This window comes from Solea solea, chromosome 6 (assembly GCF_958295425.1).
Source record: "Solea solea chromosome 6, fSolSol10.1, whole genome shotgun sequence".
Taxonomy (NCBI): Eukaryota; Metazoa; Chordata; class Actinopteri; order Pleuronectiformes; family Soleidae; genus Solea; species Solea solea.
Window position 1 is genome coordinate 12,643,987 of NC_081139.1, and position 20,430 is coordinate 12,664,416.

A 20,430-nucleotide genomic window follows, 5' to 3' on the forward strand; every position below is an offset into this window, starting at 1 on the left:
TTTCAAAGGGTTAGAAGAGGACACCTGGCACCGTGCATTGCAGTGAGCGAATGATAGCTCCTCTTGTGCAGAACTTAATTAAATTCAATGAAACATTTTTGCATTGAGCACATTTTTCAAAATCATAGTGGGCTAAAATATATATCCAAATATAGACTTGAGTTGTGACAAGTGCCGTAAAACACAGCTGCCAACTTATCCCATTATGTTTTGGTCTTGCTCTGCTCTGACATTATACTGGACTTCAATCTTTAAAACATTACCAGAAACACTCAATATTGATCTTAAACCAAATGCATTCGGAGCTATATTTGGTGTCACAGATGGTCCCGAGACCAATTTCACTCTATCTGGGACATACATTTGCAATCTTAAAACTATATAGTTACAGGTCTTATTCATATTCACAGGGATACTTCCACTGTTGGACCCCTTGCAAAACTGTCCCTAACAACTGTGTAGTAATTGTGTGGCAGCTTTATGCATCTTAATTGTCTTCTCACTGTCTCTTTTCAACTGTAGTTCACAGATGGAATTATATTTTATTCTGTGGAATTGAATGCCAGTTGAAGAAGAAATTATAATTTAGTTTTAAATGCCAGATCTATACTGCCACGTTATAGGTTGAAACTGGCAGTCATAACCAAGAGACATTTCCCTGACAAACAGGCTGCATTTTAATCTTCATTAGCACCTGGAATGTGGGTGACCTCAGATATTTACCAGCAGACAGAGAGAGGGAGACAGAGAGAGAGAGTGTGTGTGTGTGTGTGTGTGTGTGTGTGGGGGGGGGGGTTAATTAGTACAACTCAACACACCTGTGTGGGTGTTACACCAAATGACCATTAAATTAGCTTCCAGTGTTCCATATGCATTCAGAATTGAATATTTATAAAAGCTTATTTTTTTTTATAAAAAATATTTTAAACATGGTTTACAGGCCAGAGGAAACAATTTAACACACCTGATGTGGATGTTTGCACCTCAATATCCACCTCAATGCACCTCAATATCCAGCTCTTGAGTTTTAAATGACAACTTAACTGGTCTTTGAATGCCCTTTAGTCAGAATCAACTTAATTTATAGTGAATGTTTTAGCATTTGAAGTGCAGGAGAGAAAGGGGGAGAGGGAGAGAGATAGAAAGAAGGAGCGCATTGGTGCCGCAGCGGGACCGATTGTCACACGGACCTTCAGCGGGGTCGTTACCGGAGAGAGCAGCCACTACTCACCGTTCTCCCACATACACAAACCGGAGGGGAGATACAAAAGAAGGAAGAAAGACGGAGAAGACGAAAAAGAAGAGAAAGAATTAGAGGAAGGAATTGGGGGAGCCGTTATATTTGCAGTAGCTGCAGCCGCCGTCTGTCATCACCTTCACCGGACAGGATCTACTACCATCATCATCCTCATCACTCCTGTTCTTCATCCCTCATCCCCATCACCCTCATCCAGACCTATCTTTCATCACCATGCCGGGCTGGCGGAGGAACCTCACTTTCTGTCTGCAGCGGATGCAAGAGGAAGGTAGGCGAGCAAAGTAAATTAATGTGTTATTATTTATTCGCTGGCACGTGAGTATGTGCGCGCGCGAGCAGTGTGGATTTCCCTCCTGCAGTTTAAATATGAGCTGAGATGTGAGCATGTGTGTCTATTATTTTCGGTCTCTGTTTCATGAGTTTTCCTGGCTCACTAGAAGTGCGCACATGTTCTGACTGAGAAGCACCTGCAGCCTCGGCAATTGTGTGGATGCGTGCGTGCGTGCATGCGTGCGTCGTTTACGAGTGTGCGTGTTTGTTTGGACCATATGAGTGTGCACGATACGATCGGCGTGTTGGAGTTGCGCGCCATGCGCACACGTGTCACCGCGGCTTTGTTCCGCCGCCACAGCAGGGATCGTGCGCGCGGGCCAAGTGATGAGTGCAGGTCAGCGTGCATGCGCGTGCGTGTTTGTGTGTATTGCCAAGAGAGGGTGAGGCTGCGTGTTGGTCCGTGAAAACAAGAGAAGACAATTGTGATGTTGGTCAGCTGGAGTGTGTGCACGCGCGTGCATGATGACATAATGTGAATATGTGCGGTTCAGAAAGTGTTTGTCGCATGTGATGCCAAGATACATAATGGTGTTGACAAAGCCTGGATGAGGCAGTGAGACTGTTTCTGTATGGTCATGTGTGATAAGCTGAATTTAGCCAAGAGTTCAAGACAAGATTACTGCAGCTGCTTTATTGTTACTTTATGTTTTATGAGTAAGAAGAACATAGTAGCAGAAGAGTAATTTGTAAACCTGTTCAAATGGACTCTCTACTGATTTACTTTACACATACAGTATGCATGAAGTAACAACTCTTACGTCAAACATGTTTTCCCCTTTAGTAATGACTGATAACTGTGAGCAGAGTTGTGTTGTTGCGTGACATGGCTTGTGAATTAGGGCTGGGTCTGGCCACTAATTTCCTGAGGCAATTTGATTCAAAAAGCTTCAACTTGATTTTTTATTAATTCAGTGAGGGATATGACAGATATCGGAGATTCTCATAATGCTTATGTCCATTTCATCTTTGTCTTATTAGTTTTTAAATGTAGCATATTCCTCTTTTGTAAGTCACTTTGGATAAAAGCATCTGTCAAATGCTTAAATGTACATTTCAAATGTAAATGTAAATCCCAAATTAAACAAAAAGTCAGGTTAAGTCTTGGCTGGGCCTTCAGGGGAGGAGCTCCCAGCGGTCTTATCATCTTTGTCTTTTTTTCTTCATGTGCTCATGTGATCTCGTGAGACTAGTGAGATTACTCATGGCATATATTAAAAAAGTCACAATTTAATAAAAGTTGTTTTAAATCACTATATATATTAATCAGAATATCATTTTTGGTGGACCCCGTTATGATTTTTCTTTATTGAATATCTTGAAAGTAACAGTATAAGTTTTGTCCACACTGTAAATTTAATCTGGGGCTGGTTGTCACAGTTTGGCCTCTGCTCCTTAGCTCCAGAGTGGAATTTTAATTCTACAGCAATAAAATGTAAGCTTTCGACTCCATGACAGAGGTTTGTGGGAGGCAATTTTGTACGCCAACATAAACATCCTATGTGAATCGTGCTTGGCATGTAAACACTTTGATTTCCTACTGTCGTGTGGAAGAACGTACACTTCAGACACACTCAGTATCTCTCAGCAGAATTGGAATAAGTGCAGAAAGCCAGTCCATAACACCAAACATCAGTGGCTGATCTCAGTGTTCAGTGCTCTCAGTGGGTGCAAATCACTGCAGCTCTGTTCAGAAACGTGTGCTCTCTGTCTCAGAGGAGAGGTGGCTCATATCTTTATACCTTTGTTAAAATAAGACCTAATTATCACATTGTAGTGTAATGTTCTGTTGTCTACATTCTAGTCTTGTAGTGTATGTGTTTATAAGATTTATTTTTATGGTGACAGGTACAGTACAAGAATATACCGTCCTGAAATGTTTAGACAGAAAAAACTGTTTACTAATTAACTGGTGTGAGAGGAAGAGAAAGGCAAAAGGCATTGCTCAGCCAAACACATTTGTTGGGTGGATGCCATACGTTGAGGTGTGTTGTAACAGGTAATTGTGTTAGGTGTGAAGCTGTACGTGCAACTAAGCAGGATGCCAAATGTGAAGAGGGGAGTTTTTCAGAGAGACTTTAAAAACAGGAAGTGATGAGTCCTCCCTAATGGGAAGTGGCAAACCATTCCATAATCTGGTAACCGCTACAGCGAAGGCCCGATCACCCCTGAGCTTCAGACTCGTTTTGGGGACGACCAGGTGATGTACGTCAGTGACGTAAGGTGGAGCAAGTCCATCAAGACACTTGTACACAAACAATAGTAACTTGAAATGTATCCTGTGGTGTGATGGGAGCCAGGGAAGTGAAGCCAAAATTGGAGAGCTATGCTCATGTCTGTGAGCTAGTTTTTCAAGAGTTCTGTCTCAGCAGAATTGATTTAACTTTGGCTTCTTGTCTCAGTTGAAAGAAGCTTGTTTTTTTTAACACGGCTAATCTGCTTATCAAACTTCATAAATAAATTATGAATTATTATGAATTAGGGCTGGGTCTGGCCACTAATTTCCTCAGGCAATTTGACTCATTCAAAAGGCTTCGACTTGATTTTTTATTAATTCAGTGAGGGATATGACAGATATCGGAGATTCTCATAATGCTTATGTCCATTTCATCTTTGTCTTATTAGTTTTTAAATGTAGCATATTCCTCTTTTGTAAGTCACTTTGCATAAAGGCATCTGTCAAATGCTTAAATGTACATTTCAAATGTAAATGTAAATCCCAAATTGAACAAAAAGTCAGGTTAAGTCTTGGCAGTGGAGGAGCTCCCAGTGGTCTTATCATCTTTGTCTTTTTTTCTTCATGTGCTCATGTGATCTTGTGAGACTAGTGAGGTTACTCATGGATAAAGGCATATATTAAGTCATAATTTAATAAAAGTCAGTACCAGTTGTTTTAAATCACTATATATATTAATCAGAATATCATTTTTTCAAAAACTGACTAAAACTATTCGACTACAAACAATACTACTAAACTAACTACTACTAAACAACTTAACCAAATAATAAATATAGGATTTATAATAGTTAATAAATTAAGTTAGACGTACAAAAATTTCTTGCTAGCTAAGGGGAGCTGTAGAGCCGGCAGGTGTCGTCTACCGCCTGCCATAATTAGAAGAAGAAGAAGAAGCCGGAGGATTGGTGACGTAAGCAGGGGGTGGGTAGACTGGACCGTCTCATTTCACAGCGCTTGACTTCCGGGTCCTCTGAAGCGTTCGGTCGACGGAGTCATATCCTCCGTCGACCCTGTGGTGTGTCCCTCATTTGTACTGTTGATTGTGGTCCTACTGCAATCTTTGAATTCATTTTTGGATCAATTCTGTGTTGGCTGTCAGGTAACTGGCTTAGAGGAGCGTCACTGCCACCAAGCTGACTTTGTTTGACTTTGTTTGACTTTGTTTGACTTTGTTTGACTTTGTTTGCCTGTTTTACCCAGAAGCTGAGTGAAACCTGACACCTGGTGGTAAAGTTTGACATCAAAAAATTGGGCTGAACTGGTCTGAAAATGTTTACTTTGGTGAAACCCCAGATGGACAGGGAGAGATATGGACTGATGGTTGCTTACTCCTGTATGTGTGTGAGATATTTTAGATATTGAGTATGCTTGACACACAGTGACCCTGCTGTCCAATGTTAACTGCCTTATGGACCCAAGAGTGGATGTTTCAGGCTCTCTGTAAAAATCTGTATAGAGGAGATGACAGCCTTGATCATCATTGCCTCTGTTATTGGAGCTGTAGTGCATTTTTGTTGTTCTTCTTCTTCTGCCCATGTTTGCTCTTCATGAACATAAACAATGCACCATTATTGTTGTATATTGTGTCCTTCATCTGAAAATGGGCTCTACCAATCAATACTATCAGACCTGAGGGAGCGTGATGGCAGGGGGGGGGAGACAGGGGGGTTTATCCCATCTAACTGCAGAATGACTAGGTGTTTTTTGAGCAGCAGAAGTGAGGAGAAGAGGACATGATTAGTGACATGACAGTTTTAGTAACTTAATGAAGTCATGAAAAATGGATGTAAAAATGTCATTCGCACAAAAATATACTAAACTCTATTTGATTTGCATCAAAAACCAGAAATGAAACTGTAAGAACTGTAGGTGTGTATGAATGATCAGAGCTTGTCATAAGTAATGTGTCAAGCATAATGGTGTAAACTGTCGAGTAGGGGGTAAGCGTCTTTAGTAGCACTTTTTTCTCAGGGCTTACCTTGGCGTGGTTTGCAAAGTGCTTAAGGAAGATGAGAAAATCTACTTCCTGCATCCATCCTGATTTATTTCCACTTCCAATTCTTCCTATTGGCCCATCTCGTACAAAGTGTACGGCATGCTTGGGAACGCAAACATTGTAACATTGAAACATTGCCAATGGCATTGAATGCACTTAGGCATACTGAAATTTAAAGAAGGACCGACGTTGTTACAACTGACCCAGACTCTTGTATCCATGAACTGTCTTACAGCTAACAGCTAACACTTAGCACAAGCAACATGCATGAAAAATATCTAAATAGACAAACATGAATTAAGTTTGATGTGTTGGAATACAACACAGGTAATGCCTTTATAAAAATAAATGGATAAAAATATGTTTTTCTTCCTATATTTTCTTTGATGTTTTCTACACAGTGCTGATGCTTCACATGTGGAATAAGTACTGGAAAGAGCATGTGGAAAATGAATCAGGTGATTCCTAAGCTGTACCTGTGAGTCACTACCAAATGATCATTTGTGGCAGTTACAATGAAATGTACACTGCAATTTGTGTGTCTGGCATTACTCATGTTGTAGGGACCTTAATCTGTTTATAGAGTCAAAAATACGGGGACTTATCCCAATGATGTTTATCATTACATTTTCAGGAGAATCCAAGTTTTGAAGTTAGGTTACATCTTAGGAAAGTAAGTGCATGTCATACTCTGTGGAGATTGTGAAGACATGACTTTATCATGGTACACACTTACAATTGACAATTGTGTAATGATTTCATAAGCAGCTTTGCCATTGCTGTGCAATGGCTGTCTGATCGTCAAACTGTCTCATTTACCCGTTGAAGGTCAGCTAATGGATCTGTGTGTATGTGTTTGCATGATGAGGGAAAAAAAATATTCAAATATTCAAATATTTATGTGTGCAACACTCATCCATCATACAGACCACGGTGAGATACTAAAGGGTGCAAAATAAATGATAGCGGTGTCTACGATCTGTGTGTAAAGTGGGGTGGAAGAGGATGTTAATATGGACCCAAGTAATCAGAATAATCTGAAACTCTAATCCAATACAGCCCATTCGGAAACAAATTTCATTCTGAACGAGAGGGCTGGTATATCGTATATATCTGATCGTCATCGGGACTTCCTGGTTTGTTGCTATCACGTGTCAGATTCACATACAATGTGATGTATTTCTATTTTGTTACTGCTGTATTTCCTCTCCAACACAAAAGTAAAATGAAGTGTGAGTGTATTATGAACTTCAAAACCCCTTTTTAATGAGGCTTAGTTGTGTAATCACTGATTGATTGGAGGAGGGGATGGAGAGAGAGGACAGTGCTGAAGGTGACAGCGTTTAACATTGTTTTATAGGCAGTGGTGTAATTGCACAATGCCAGTATTAGTGAGACAGAAAGCAGTGTGCACCAGCGTCTGCTGTACGTTAGAGGACGAACAACACCACCAAGGACCAGACTCATAATCAACTTGTTCATGCATACTGTTACTTATTTGCAACCCATTTATCACGTATTATTCTTAGAACCTGATGCCAAAATAATAATAATAAGTTCAAAAAAGGTCACTTTTTGATGTTTGGCAAACATAAGCAGGCGAAGATTAATAAGCCTACTAAGCTCTAATGCTTCAGCAATACAGTATAGCTTTTATTTATTCATTTATTTTTAGCAGATGCTGAGCAGCTAACACCATGTACAATTCCAAATGTTGTTGGTTGTACGGCATATCGGCAAAAACCTAATTAACCTGAAGTCTGACCTAAATTAAACTTGGTTGTTGCCTGTTTGTGTTCTCACAATCTCACATTCCATTGTGTGTTGTCCTTGTAATCTTTCAGCACTGAGTTGTACATGTATGACGGTGGCAGTTGCTGGTCCTTGAAACAGGGGAAGCTCATTTCAGGCCCAGTTTATGCATAAATGCTGCCGTTGTATCTATACTTCACTTGTGTGAGACTGTATATTTTGACAATGCTGTCACTCAAAAAGTGGTTTCTGCCTTTCAGACAGTTCCTCCAATCATCATGCATTGTAGCCCAGGGTCTGAGCCCGTCCACTGCGCTGACTCCCAGAAACTCTGATGTATTCTGTGCTTTCCCATAAAGATCAGTTGAAGTTTCCACCTGTGTTGATGCTCTGTGCTGCTATGGGAAAGTAGGAGAAGAAAATCGCATCAGACGATATAGCTGATTGTGTTCTAGCGCACTTTTAGTAATGAAATGTAAATGCAACAGTACATATTTGACCAGAAAAGGCCCTCAGTTCAACTGGGATTTGTACTGGTCTACACTGCCGTGTAGCCTCCATCGTTCATTCGTAAGGAAGTAGAATGGTGGGAAGGATTACCAGAAATTGTGCAAACAATGATATTACATGAATAGCTCAGGGCGGCTTAAAATGTTGCGTATGTTTGTGCTTGTCGTTGAATCAGGAGTTCAAACATTACAATGCATACAAACTCATGTTTGCTCTCAGATGAGGTGGAGGATCTGAACACGGTCGTCTCTGTTCTTACTGACTCGAGTGTGTCTCCATCTGATTCTCAACATCCGGTCTCAGTGATGGAAGATTCTCAAGCATCTTGGAGTAGACAGAAGTATCTTGTGGCTGCTTGTTTGTGTGGGTTATTAAAGATTCAAGACAGCTGGTCATTCAGTCGACTCACGCACTGGCAAATTAAATGGTATTTACTTTACTTACATACTGGCTTTAAAGTATCTATTGGAATGTTTTCCTGTAGAGAGAGACACACCTAAACCTTGGACAGCACTGCCTGGGGCATCACATACCCTTCACATTTTCACATTTTGCCTGTACACGCAAAGTTCAAAGTGTTTGAACTTTAAAATTGCTGACCTTTCACAGGGTCTGGGTATCACAGGGGATATATTGGACCAAGAAGCCTAGAAACTCAGTCCATCTCTGAATTCTCAGTGAATAATGCAGTACAGCGCAGTTGCTTTTCTTCTTCTAAGTAGATTTGTATTAGGTATTGTATTTTACGTGCACAGTAACATGTCGACTTCAGGCTGAGCGTCTTGCACTGACGCAGTCCTGAACCAGATAGAGCAACTGTCACATGCAGGTGGCTTTAAGCACATATGTATCTGTGTTAGATCCTCAGTGGTACAAACACTTATGTCCGTGCATGTCATGAATGTTCTGCACTGCACAGAAGTTCAATAGCATCCAAGTCTGGACGTTTTTAATAACCACAACTCGACTGTAGTATTGACATCCAATATCGCACTGGTCCCTGCACAGTTGGTATCCACATAAATGCTTGCACTGTGCTGTTACCATTAGCTGCAGTTTTCTCCACAGCATGTTAGTGCTGTCACTTTTCCCCAGAATATACTCCACACATGTTATGTTTTCATTATTTTATGAACAATTTTAATAAATGCTACCTTGTAAATAGTGCTGCTCGTGTTAGAGCACTCAATTGAGTGGGATGGAATAAACACTTCAGAGTACACAGGTGTCTCTGATCAGGTATTTATGAGCCAGCTTACAGTCGGTGTCGGTGCACACCGTGTTTCTCCATTAAAGCAATGGGCTTCAGTCTGCAGAGAGTGGCGTCTCCCTCTATTAGTCTTGCATCCCCAACATGCTGTGACTGCTGCTGCTAAGGAAACCTTACATGTGCCCTCTGATGGACTCTGAAGGCTACTTCTTAAATAGACGCTTGTGAGAATACAGCATTCAAATATATTTATTTTATTTTATATATTTATTTTATTTTTTTTTTTTTTTTACGATGATAGTTGCCCCGTCCTGTGTCCATTCTTCTCCAATTTTTGGAGAGTTCTCACAAATTTTCATGAAAATTGCAAAAATGCAAAGTGGTTATGGAGTGATGCATAAAATAAATACTTATTTCTCGCATGCAATTTAATAATTTTATGTCAATCTTCAAACTTATTTAAAGCCACTAGGTCGATTCCAAAGTGTCTGTCTTTGACAACATAGTAATGGTCAGACACACCACTACAGTCAAGGGCACAGTAAATATGCATACTGTGAATTTGTCACCATTTTTCATCACACCAGCATTTCTGTTAAATTCACAGTTCTCTTGTTTATAATAATGCTCTTGTGTGGGTCAAGATATTGAATATTGAATTGCGAGGTTTAAAGGTTTAGAAAACATGGAACGTATTTCAGTGCCCACTTGTTGTACGATGACATGGAGTATGGGTTGTAATCGTATTTGTTGCCAGTGTATCTGTAAATTGTAACCATGTTAATGTGAAAAGCTGTTACTGCAACATTGTACAATAAGACAAATGCCCTCATAACTATAGAAATGGCAAATTCTGAGTGTGTGTGTGTGTGTGAATGTGATGTGTGTAGAAGGCATGTAGCCGTAGGTTAGAAGTGGGCGAGAGCAGTAACGCTGCTTCAGTCATAATAGGATCTGACGATGACTCATGCAGAGCAGGAACAACAAATGCTCTGCTCTTTCCTCCTCATCTCCTCCTTTTTACAAGCTCATCTCAGGCCCCCCTTTTCTTCCCCCATTTTCAGGCTGCTTTGATTTCCTCTTTCCTTTTTCTGTCGTCTTTCGACCTTCTCATCTCTATTTCCTTATCTCATCAGGCATCATTCACCTTAGATCTTTACCGTTTGCCTCTAAAGTTCCTTTACTTGGTTTCTTGGTTTCTCATTGTGCCTCCATGACTGTGTACTTCCTGCCTCCCTGCTTATTCCCTCCTCTCCTTTGTACTTCTACTCATTTAATTCCTGTCGTTTACATCTCCCCGATCACGGTGATAACCTTATCACTGTATTATAATGACTCCTCTGCCCACAGCAGATAGCAGCTGTTTTGCCACTTTATATATAATCTAATTTTAGGAATTAGAGAAAACGTCCAGTTGAAGCCTCAGTAAATGCATCAAATGAGGTCCAATGATATTGTACTTTACTGATACTGTCATTCACTCTTATACACTGTATAATCAGTGCTTTTACTATATTATAATTTTCTCCTTCAAAACCTCTGCTATACTGTTTCTTCTTTTTCTTCTGCAATGTTGCCTTTAGTCGTAACTGGGAAAAGTTTTTGTCACACACATCAGTCCTCTATTACTCCACCGTTTGTTTTCCCCCCAAGAATCGTGATATTTCTACGACCTTCATGAACGAAAAGTAAAAGTATCAGTGTCTGGTTTCTCTCCGAATGTATTGGAAGTCGTGTTGTCCGAGCACACAAACTGCGAAGGGCCCTATTGCAACTGAAGGAGTTATTATTTTTGTTATTAACAGGTTCAGCTACTGTAAATGATTCAGTTATCGTGATACGATTTGAATTGTGACAAAGCATTTACTGTAATCCCAGCCCTCCTTTATAACGTTGGTTACCAAACCCACCTGACACCTACATTTTATGGGTATTACGTAGTCTGCCTGCAGCAATACTCTTTTTGAGTAATGTTATGTCACAACCAGCGTCTAATACAATCGTATCTCTTTTCTCCAGTGTCTGTACAAACTGAGCACTATATCTTTTGTCATGGTTGTAAGTATCAAGATTTGTTATATTTGAGATGGACCACAGTAGATTGTTTTCCACCTTGCAGACCCACACGTATACTTAGTTGATGTAACAGTGCAACTGACCCACTGTCTGCCTCTCTGCCTCGGTCTTGATTAAAGTCTGTTGTGCTTGTCCTGGGCTGATTGCTTTCTGAGGCAATCCTCTGAGTGACTGAGCTGCACACCTCTGAGCCTTGAAAGCAATTGCATTTTTTTTTTTTTTTTTTGGGGGGGGTTATGATCCGTGGTCCCATAAAACCTGTTTGAGGTGTTGTCAAAAAATTAAAGACACACATTCCCACATTTATTTTTTGGAAATAAATATAAAACAGAATTGTTTTTTTCCTGTGTCAAATGTAGCTCAACTCCTAAAGAGCCTCAGAATAATTGTTTTGACAGAGCAACAATGGCATGTCATATTTTAAGGAAGTCTTCTTATCCATTCATTTTCTACGACTTTATCCTCCACAGGAGGGTCGCAGGGGGTGCTTTGCCAATCTCCGCTGACAGAGGGCTGTGGGGGGGGGTACACGCTGGACGGTTCACCAGTCCATCACAGGGCCACATATAGAAACAAACAACCATTCAACCATTCACTCTTACTCTCGCGGTCAATTTAAAGTGTCCAATTTACTTAATCCCCATATTGCATGTTTTTCCGACTGTGGGAGGAAGCTGGAGAACCCAGAGAAAACCCACGCACACACGGGGAGAACTTCCAGAAAGGCCTGGAACCCGGGTCCTTCTTCCTTGATAGTGTTTTTAGGGTTAGATATACACCACAACACTAGTCTTTATTTTAACATCCAGCTGTTAACACTCATGTCACTACATACAGCAGTCACTCTCTGCAGCTGCCTTCTTTTTTGCCACAGGCAGTCCTTCTCATCAGCTGGCTATGTTTTCCTTCTCTTTATTTGGTGTATGTTAATGCACTGGCAACATTACCATCAATTCTGAAGTGAGTCATTTATTATTTTTGCTCTGCTACAGACACACCCTTTCCTTTTCCTTTCCTCACTTGTTTGTTTGTGGTCACAGTCAGACCTCAACAACACTTCGACTTCAATGACTGACTAAAGTGACAACAGTCCTTCACCTGCTTTGAAGTGCACTTGGGACAGTGTAGAGTCCAATTAGATGGCTGTAGCCCAATGGATGCTATTATAATACATTTTCCCTACATTGGTGGTGGCCCTGTGGCCCACTGATAGACCAGTCCATCTGCCATTTTTAGTATTTGCCAGATTGCCGGTCTGGGCATGGTGCAGTCTGACAGGGCTGTTAAAGTCAGAGCTTCACTCTGTCACCAAGGTCATCAACTTACAAATCTCATATCTTCTCTGCTTTTGTCTGAGCTTCTCCTTTGTCCTTTCACATTAAGACAAAACATGACAGATTAGAAGCCAGAGACACAGGACAAATGAAATGGAAGGGGTTGCATGTTTATAAGGTAGGCCACGAGGTTTGGTTCTGTTAATCAGACTTTATTCAATCTTATTTTTGTGAATTCTCTCTTTCATTTTCATTTAGTGAACTCTCCCCTTTTAATTTTAACACACAGTTATACAATATAACCCTGTCTTTTTACTGCATATGTGCACAACAAACACCCAGTGCTCTTTGTCCAGAACTCCCTCCCTTTCATACCAGTCCCTTTAGTATCTGTGTGCATTTCAGTCTATCTGTGTGTCTGCTGGCAGAAGCAACCATTTGTTCTGAGCAGGGTGCTTCATTCATTCGCTCTATATGCCCAGTTCAAATTGTTGAATGCCCTCTTATACTGCCCACGTACTCTGTGTACTTTCCCTGTTTCACAGCAGTTTCCTGCCACTTCCTCACGGCTTTTATTCAGTGCCATCTATACTATCTTCCTGCCTTGTCAAACTCAGCTCTGCTCCTCCCCTCTTCTGTCGTGTGCTGCTCCTACATCCTATAATTATCTGATAAACCTTTTCTTCTGTTGTAGGATATGAATGTGTCTTGACTGCGCCACCATATCATTGTAACAATAAATGCTATAGTTATTTGATGTTGACATGTTAAATGCATGTTATTTGATGAGTTACTCTTTATGATAGATGTTGACATAGGTCTATAAGTATGGAGTACTACGCAAGTCACCATAATCTTTACTGACTCACGGTAATGATTAATGACACACACACTGGCACACGGGCTACTGCAAGGGCTACGTTTTGTTTCAGGTGATGTTCAGTCTCTGATGTCTCTGATGATTTTCCCTGGTGAGGAACATTACCATGGTCATTTGTGGAATGAGAAGACCTATGTGTGAAGATGTATCACTGCCATTATACCCTCCGCATTACAATCCAGGATCCTGCTGCAAGATCCACGACTTAAGGCAGAGCTCTGCAGTATCACAGAGGATAAGAGAATTATGTGTGTGTGTGTGTGTGTGCGTGTGTGGGCTGGTTGTGGGGTAATGGTGGGGGAGAGTACAGTGCCAGAGTGAGCCAGGCAGACATGGTGAAAAATTACTGAGCTCAAGATGAGAAAAAAGAAAGTTGTCTGAGTGTGAAAAAGGCAAAGGGAAAAAAAAAAAAAAAAAAATCTAATTGAATCTTTAAAGTCTTACTTTTACTGTTCTCATAGCAGGAGTAACACAACTGCTTTTTAATTTCAGTGGGTCCATTGCATTACATCAGCTGCATTCTCCCATAATGAAAGGAATAAATCCAGCAACAAAAACTATGAAATGAAAAGAAAACACCCAACAAGATAATAATACAGACTTATCGGGAAAGATAAGGGAAACTCAGGCTTATCTTGGCTCTTTGTGTCCCTGAGTAGCTACCATCGAGATCTCAGACTGTGAGCAGGGACTTTCACTGAAGCTGGCAATGACTGCAGCAAGAGTCAAGTTTAAGAGCAGCTTACAGTGACGATGGATTGATTTTAATGATTAGGCAACAGTACAACCCAAAAACAACATTAAACAACTTAAATCCCCTTCTTTACAGGTGTAAATGTAAATATAAGTGTTACCAGTTTTTTTGTGGCATCAGATGTGAGCAGTAGCCACAACTTAAGGTCCGAGATATCGCACTGAAAAGTTTTTAGAAGTCAGTTTCTTAACTTGTTTCTTAACTAACTGTTCAGCCAAAAACCCTTGACATCCATATTCACATTAACATGTTAACTTAATCTGTCGTCTGACCCTGTCAAGTACAATACAGAGGACACTTGGAGCAGAAGTATAGTGACAAAAGCAAAAGGCAATGCAGAATGCACATGATACCAGTAGATACTATTAAAGTCATCCAGTTGGAGAGGGTTTCATGGGCCTGATTGATGTTTTGTAAATCCCTATGTCTATGTTACAAAGTGACACTGACACATGGGTCATTTTCTATCTACCTAATTATATGCTGTGTAGGGTGTGTACTATGTCAGGTGCTATAGGGAAGGTGCTATCATCTACATTAGATGATGGATAATACACTATGATTCCAGCAGTAACATGCCCAGAGATGTGGAGAACTCAAGATAAGAAATTGAATGTTAAAAAAAAGAAAATCAGCTTTTTAAGTGAATACATTTTGTCATGTGTGTGACTGATTCTGTTGAGTGTGCAAATCACACATTTTCCAACCAGGCCATGTGGATTATCTTTTTGTATCCATAAATATCCTCAAAATGTGTATCTCAGCAGTTGTAAAGAAGCACTCTTACCATCCGGGATGAGAAAAGCATCTATATGTGTGACTGCCACTCTGTGATAATGTTATTAGTGTATGTGTGTGTGGCCCCTTCTGGTCTCCGGTTTCAGCTGGCTGACCTACAGACAGGTCAACTCCACTGAGAGTTATGCCTTTTGGCATTTTCTGCAATTCTGTGCACATGTGTACTGTACATGATTGCCTCCAGTCTCTGTCTGCTGCACGTTAGTGCAAACCTTTGTTTTTCTCCATGTTCCACTCTTTACTTTAGAACAAAACATTGACACAGCATTAAGATGCCATGTGCCCTGCATCACATTTGACTTTGCCATCCATTTGGGCTGTAACAGTTTGCATTAGTGTGCTTTTCCCTTCAGAACATTGGGGTTCAGGTCACACAAATGCAAACTTTACCCGATGGCGCAGTGCAATAAGATTTTCATTCTCCTCCTTTTTAAGAAAACTAACTACTCACCCAAACCATTAGAGTTGTGGTTATTACAGTAATTTAGAGTTTAAAAACAATCCTGACAGGTGAAGGGCTGGGCTACCGCTGACCAATTTATATTGCTCCCATTGATTGGGATAATTGGACACTCTGGCTGGCTGACCCCAGCCACATCCAGTGTATAGTGCTGGTCCCAAGCTTCCCAAAAAGGTCCCAATAAGTTCTGTGTCATGGAGGGCATCCGGCACCACTGAAAAAGCAGGTGATCGGCTGTGGTAGCATAACACACGCTGAGAGCACGGCAGTGGGAATGGACACTCAAAAACTCGAAAATACTGATTCCTTTGAATAACAGCGTCACCTAGTAGCACAGCAACTACACCATGTTACATATGCATGTATATAAAGTGTGTATTTGTTTAAATGAAGTCTATAAAAGGCAGAATGAATGTTGTTTGAAGCTGGCTGTTATTAGTTTGGCTTAACTGCTTATGCAGATTTCAGTCAGTTTCTTTATCTGTTTTCTGTTAATTGCACACCCACATGCAGCTTATAACTCAATTATAGGCTAAACAGAGTACTATGAGAAGGAGGGACACAGTAGTGCACCGTAGTGCACATATTCACACACACACACACACACACACACACACACACATGCACCACCGGCCCCCCTGCACGACGATCTGGCTGCCTCTCCTAGACTCTCATTCATGCCAAACTAATAATGTATTTTCCATGGTATTAAATGTGAAATGAGGCTGTGTGTGTCACTGTGTATTTATTTCCTCGTGTTTTTGTAAGACTGAATTGTGTTAGGGCTTACGTTTTCTCAAAATGGCAAGTCCATGACCAAATATTTGCTGTGATTCCAGAATTGCTGAAAGCCTAATACCAGTGTACTTACTTGCATATTAACACCCTGCTAACCACTCTGAACTCAGTTAAACGCTACATGTAGCTTGATCCACTTACACAACATGCCTGCCAAAAGTGGAATTAGCAGGACTGCAATTACTTTACTCTTACTTTACTCTTTCCAAAGTTTGAACACATTTATAATGATGTTTGATTAAATAGTTTGGATAAATTCAAACTGTGTTCAAACATAGACCCGATAGTCAAGGCAAAGGGTCCAAAAATATCAATTTATAATATGCCAGAAACACAAGTTTGTCAGTGTCTTTTTATTTACTATATTACCCGTGTATTAGGACGCTCAGAGCACACAGATGTCCCTGACACACACGGATATTTGATATTTATGAGCCAGCGTACATGGAGTAAGAGTATATAGGTTAAGTTATTACTGGGTAATATACTGTAGGTGTAGGTTTGCAAGATGCTGTTGCTGCTTTTGGCTGACAGTGTCGATGATGTGGTAGGAAACATGCGCACCCTCTGCGGGACTTCAAGGGTTACTGCTTAGTGCTTAAATAGGTGCTAATGAGATGGCAGCGTACATCGAGCAGGTAATTCCAGTTCCAATGTGAACTCTACATACGACGCTTGAAATAAATATCCCGTTGCAGGGACACAGTGTTGGTTCACAGTATATGTTGTAAATGAAGATGCACTTCACGTTTCCAATATTGCGTATATGTGTGCAGCCATCTTCATTTCAAGGCAGAGTCTGTGAAGTAGTGATGGTGGAGTAAAGTTGCAGTGTCAAGCTGCAGCCGATACATGTCTCTACTGCGGCACATATGGTCAAACCAGCTTGAAGTGCAAGCTTACTATGCAAATGAAGAACAGCTCCAACCACAACTTCCATGGACAAATTCTCCAAGAATCAGGGTTTGACCAGACACACTCAGACGGTGATCTTCAGACTAAACCAGCTGGTCTGTGACGTGATGTGTGTATGGATGGAAGCAGGAAAGTATAGCTTTCATGCTTGCTGCAGGTGATAGTGTGACACTCTGTGTCTACAATATTTAAGACCTTTTCTGTCATAAACACCGACTTGTGGCATGATCTCAGTCTGAGGAACTGAGTCAATGTAGGGCTAAGATCTGAGTTGTGATTAAGTTAAGCTCAGGGTCAGGCATGAACTGTTTATGGAGGTTAGGGATTGTTTAGACTTTCCAAATGAATGGAAGTCCTAGGAAGAATAGCTGTGCAAACCAGTGTGTGTAGCTGCCAGGACTAACCTGTCAGCACCCTGTCAGCTCCTCTCTCCACATCTCACATGTTTAGCTGAAGGGTTATGTCTCTGTCCCATCCAGCAGTTTCAGCGCATAGAGGACAAAGTATTTTCAACCCCAACCTCAAAACATCATATTAAACCTTTAAAATGCCACTGAATCTCCCCCGTAGACCACAGAAACAATTGTATGTCCCTTTAAAGGCATGTGGCCTTTGTGTCTTAAATGTATTACTCATGCGATGACAGTCAGTGCTACTATGGTACATGTACAAGTCACACACTTCATGCACAAGGCCGTCATATTAAAGTACTCACACTGTTTAACATATACATTTGAAGTATTAGTAGAGGAAGGACCAACTCTGCCAGTGTATGCATCATCGCCAACCGGGGTGAGGAACAGCATTGGCTTTAGTGCTTATTGGTAGTATTGCTAATTTTCAGTATTTGTATAAAGATGTTTTTGACATTATTAATAATGTCAATAATAATTCCATAAAAAGCAATCTGAGAGATAGGTAGAATTCTGCATCTTGTCAAGATTCTGTTTCCAGCCTTGGGGAAATCTGGCCTGTGATGGGAGAATTTGACCGATCACAGGGCAGCTGAGGGAGAAATTGAGCATCTACTAGCTGTTATACTAAGCAGCTGCATGCATACATCCTTTTAGTTAAACAGGTTGCTATTCCAGCATTGGCAACAACTGCAGAGCATCTCATAGAGGGAGATAATTCCTTGGCTCATCTGTTATGTATAAAGTGTTTACATCTATCCATGTGTCACAGAGGAGAAACAAAATCTGAGCTGTCAAAGAAAGTTTCTTGTTTTAACGCGATAGATTTTGCATCATAACGACATCGGTTATTCTACCAAAGGTAGATTGATGATGTTTACATCAGGGAGGGCTGAGTTCGAAGGTGGAGAGGCTCTGTTTGCGCTGAGGATCACAGCTGCAACAGGAACTCTCATTCCACATAATCTCCGTTCATTCCTCTTGTTGCTGGAACGCATACAAAGCCTCTCTAATGGCACACTGGTATGAGTGAGTAGATGACATCTGATTATTCTGATCACTGCACACGTTTACAGTATAATTGTGTGCACTTCACTGTGATGCGCTGTCGTGCCCAGCTGAAGGATTCAGACGACCTACTGTCTGCCGTCCCCTTAGTGTCTTCAACAGGCAGATGATGTAGTCTGAGACAGTGCGTGACTACTGCAGCAAAGTGCACACAATTATACACATAAACTATCTCAATATAACAAGAAAACAATCTCGTTATGACGAGAAAACCGTCCTGCTATAACGAGAAATGGCTCCGATTTCTTTTCTCTCCTCTGTGGCAATTGTACTTCTCAGTCATTAACGTGACATTTCACGATGAAGCTTCAAAAAGGTCTCAATTAACCAAAACAGTAATTTATTAGTCAGACATACTGACAGCTACACAGTGCACACTGACACACACAGAGGTGAGAGTGTCAGACACAATTCTGAATCTTAAATGACTTTGATTTTATAATTGAACACACATCCAATCATTAATTGTCACTAATAGGAAATGCACGTGTCCCTGTTGGTTGCTGTTGCTTTAATGACAGAGACGTCAGACTCTGTGTGTGTGTGTGTGTGTGTGTGTAAGGAGACAGTTAAGTGGGAGACGTGTCTGCATTTGTAACTGCTTTATTTGTGTTTTGTGTCAACTTTGTTTTAGTTCAGTTCCCTGTCTGCTCTGCATTCACTGTCACAGCGCACCTGTCTCCTGAAGCACTCTTCATTTATTTATTCATTTATTTAGGTCCATCAATGATATTTGATGCTGTAATATTTATGCAGTGGCACATTGAGACATTTATATACCAACAAAACTGCATGAATCTGTGATCAGATTATGTTTTCTATTAAAGGCGACATAGACCGGAAGCTCCAATTAACACTGCGTTTGTGTGTGTGTGTATAGCGTCATTACCTCGTTTATGAAACCCTAAAGTTTCAGAACAAACAGTTCAGCCACTGCTGAGAAATTAGTGTTGTATTGTTTTCCTGGGCTCTGCGAAGCGGATCGGCACTTCCCTATGCTGATGATGTCATCAGAAATGCTCACCATTCCTCTCACAACCGTAGCGCCTCCTGGTGCGGGCCCTAGTCCGGGCACATCCGGTTGCGTACATTCAACCGCAGAAGAAGAAGAACTACTCTCGTTGTAGCTGCTGAGATGCAGAGCATCCACCGTGCCAGAGGGGGAGCTGTGTATCTGAGAGCTGGCCTACTAATTACGTCACTTCCAGGTACCTGGCCAATCACAGGACAGTGGGAAAGCTCTCGTTGGCTGGCCAATCACAACACAGTCCACGTTCTGGGGGTGTGGTTTTGGTCTGAAACAGCACGACTGACGAGAATGTCAGTGAGGAGATATTTTGATCGGCTCGTTTGCAGCGAATGGGAGGTTTTTAACTATGAAAACATGTTAATATATGTAAGTAAACCTCTATAACTAACATATATGTGCTATACCAGCATTCGATGTCACCTTTAATCCAACACATGCAATCATGTGACATCTAGAAGTTCATATTATTTTGCCATGGGGCTTCATAATCTTTTTTTATGTAGCGTTCACAATATCATGTTAAACATGACCAAACGTTTCAGTCAGGCCACATGAAATGATTGGGTGGTGTCTGGTGAACCCTGCCTGTATGCTCTAGTCTTCACAACACAATTGAAACAGAGATAGTAGCCAAAAGTAGGACTGGCCAATAACAAAATAACAATATAT

At 40.9% G+C, this 20,430-nt stretch overlaps 1 protein-coding gene across 2 annotated transcripts in view; it reads left to right on the plus strand.

Annotated features, from left to right (window-relative positions):
* Nucleotides 1-1,164: 1,164 nt before the first annotated feature.
* grip2b (glutamate receptor interacting protein 2b) overlaps nucleotides 1,165-20,430 on the plus strand; it is a 158,134-nt gene continuing 138,868 nt past the window's right edge. For both annotated transcript variants that reach the window (XM_058632044.1, XM_058632046.1), the window contains exon 1: nucleotides 1,165-1,526. In XM_058632044.1, coding sequence (XP_058488027.1) covers nucleotides 1,472-1,526 — 55 coding nt within the window. In that variant the 5' untranslated portion in view covers nucleotides 1,165-1,471. The remainder of the gene's footprint in view (nucleotides 1,527-20,430) is intronic.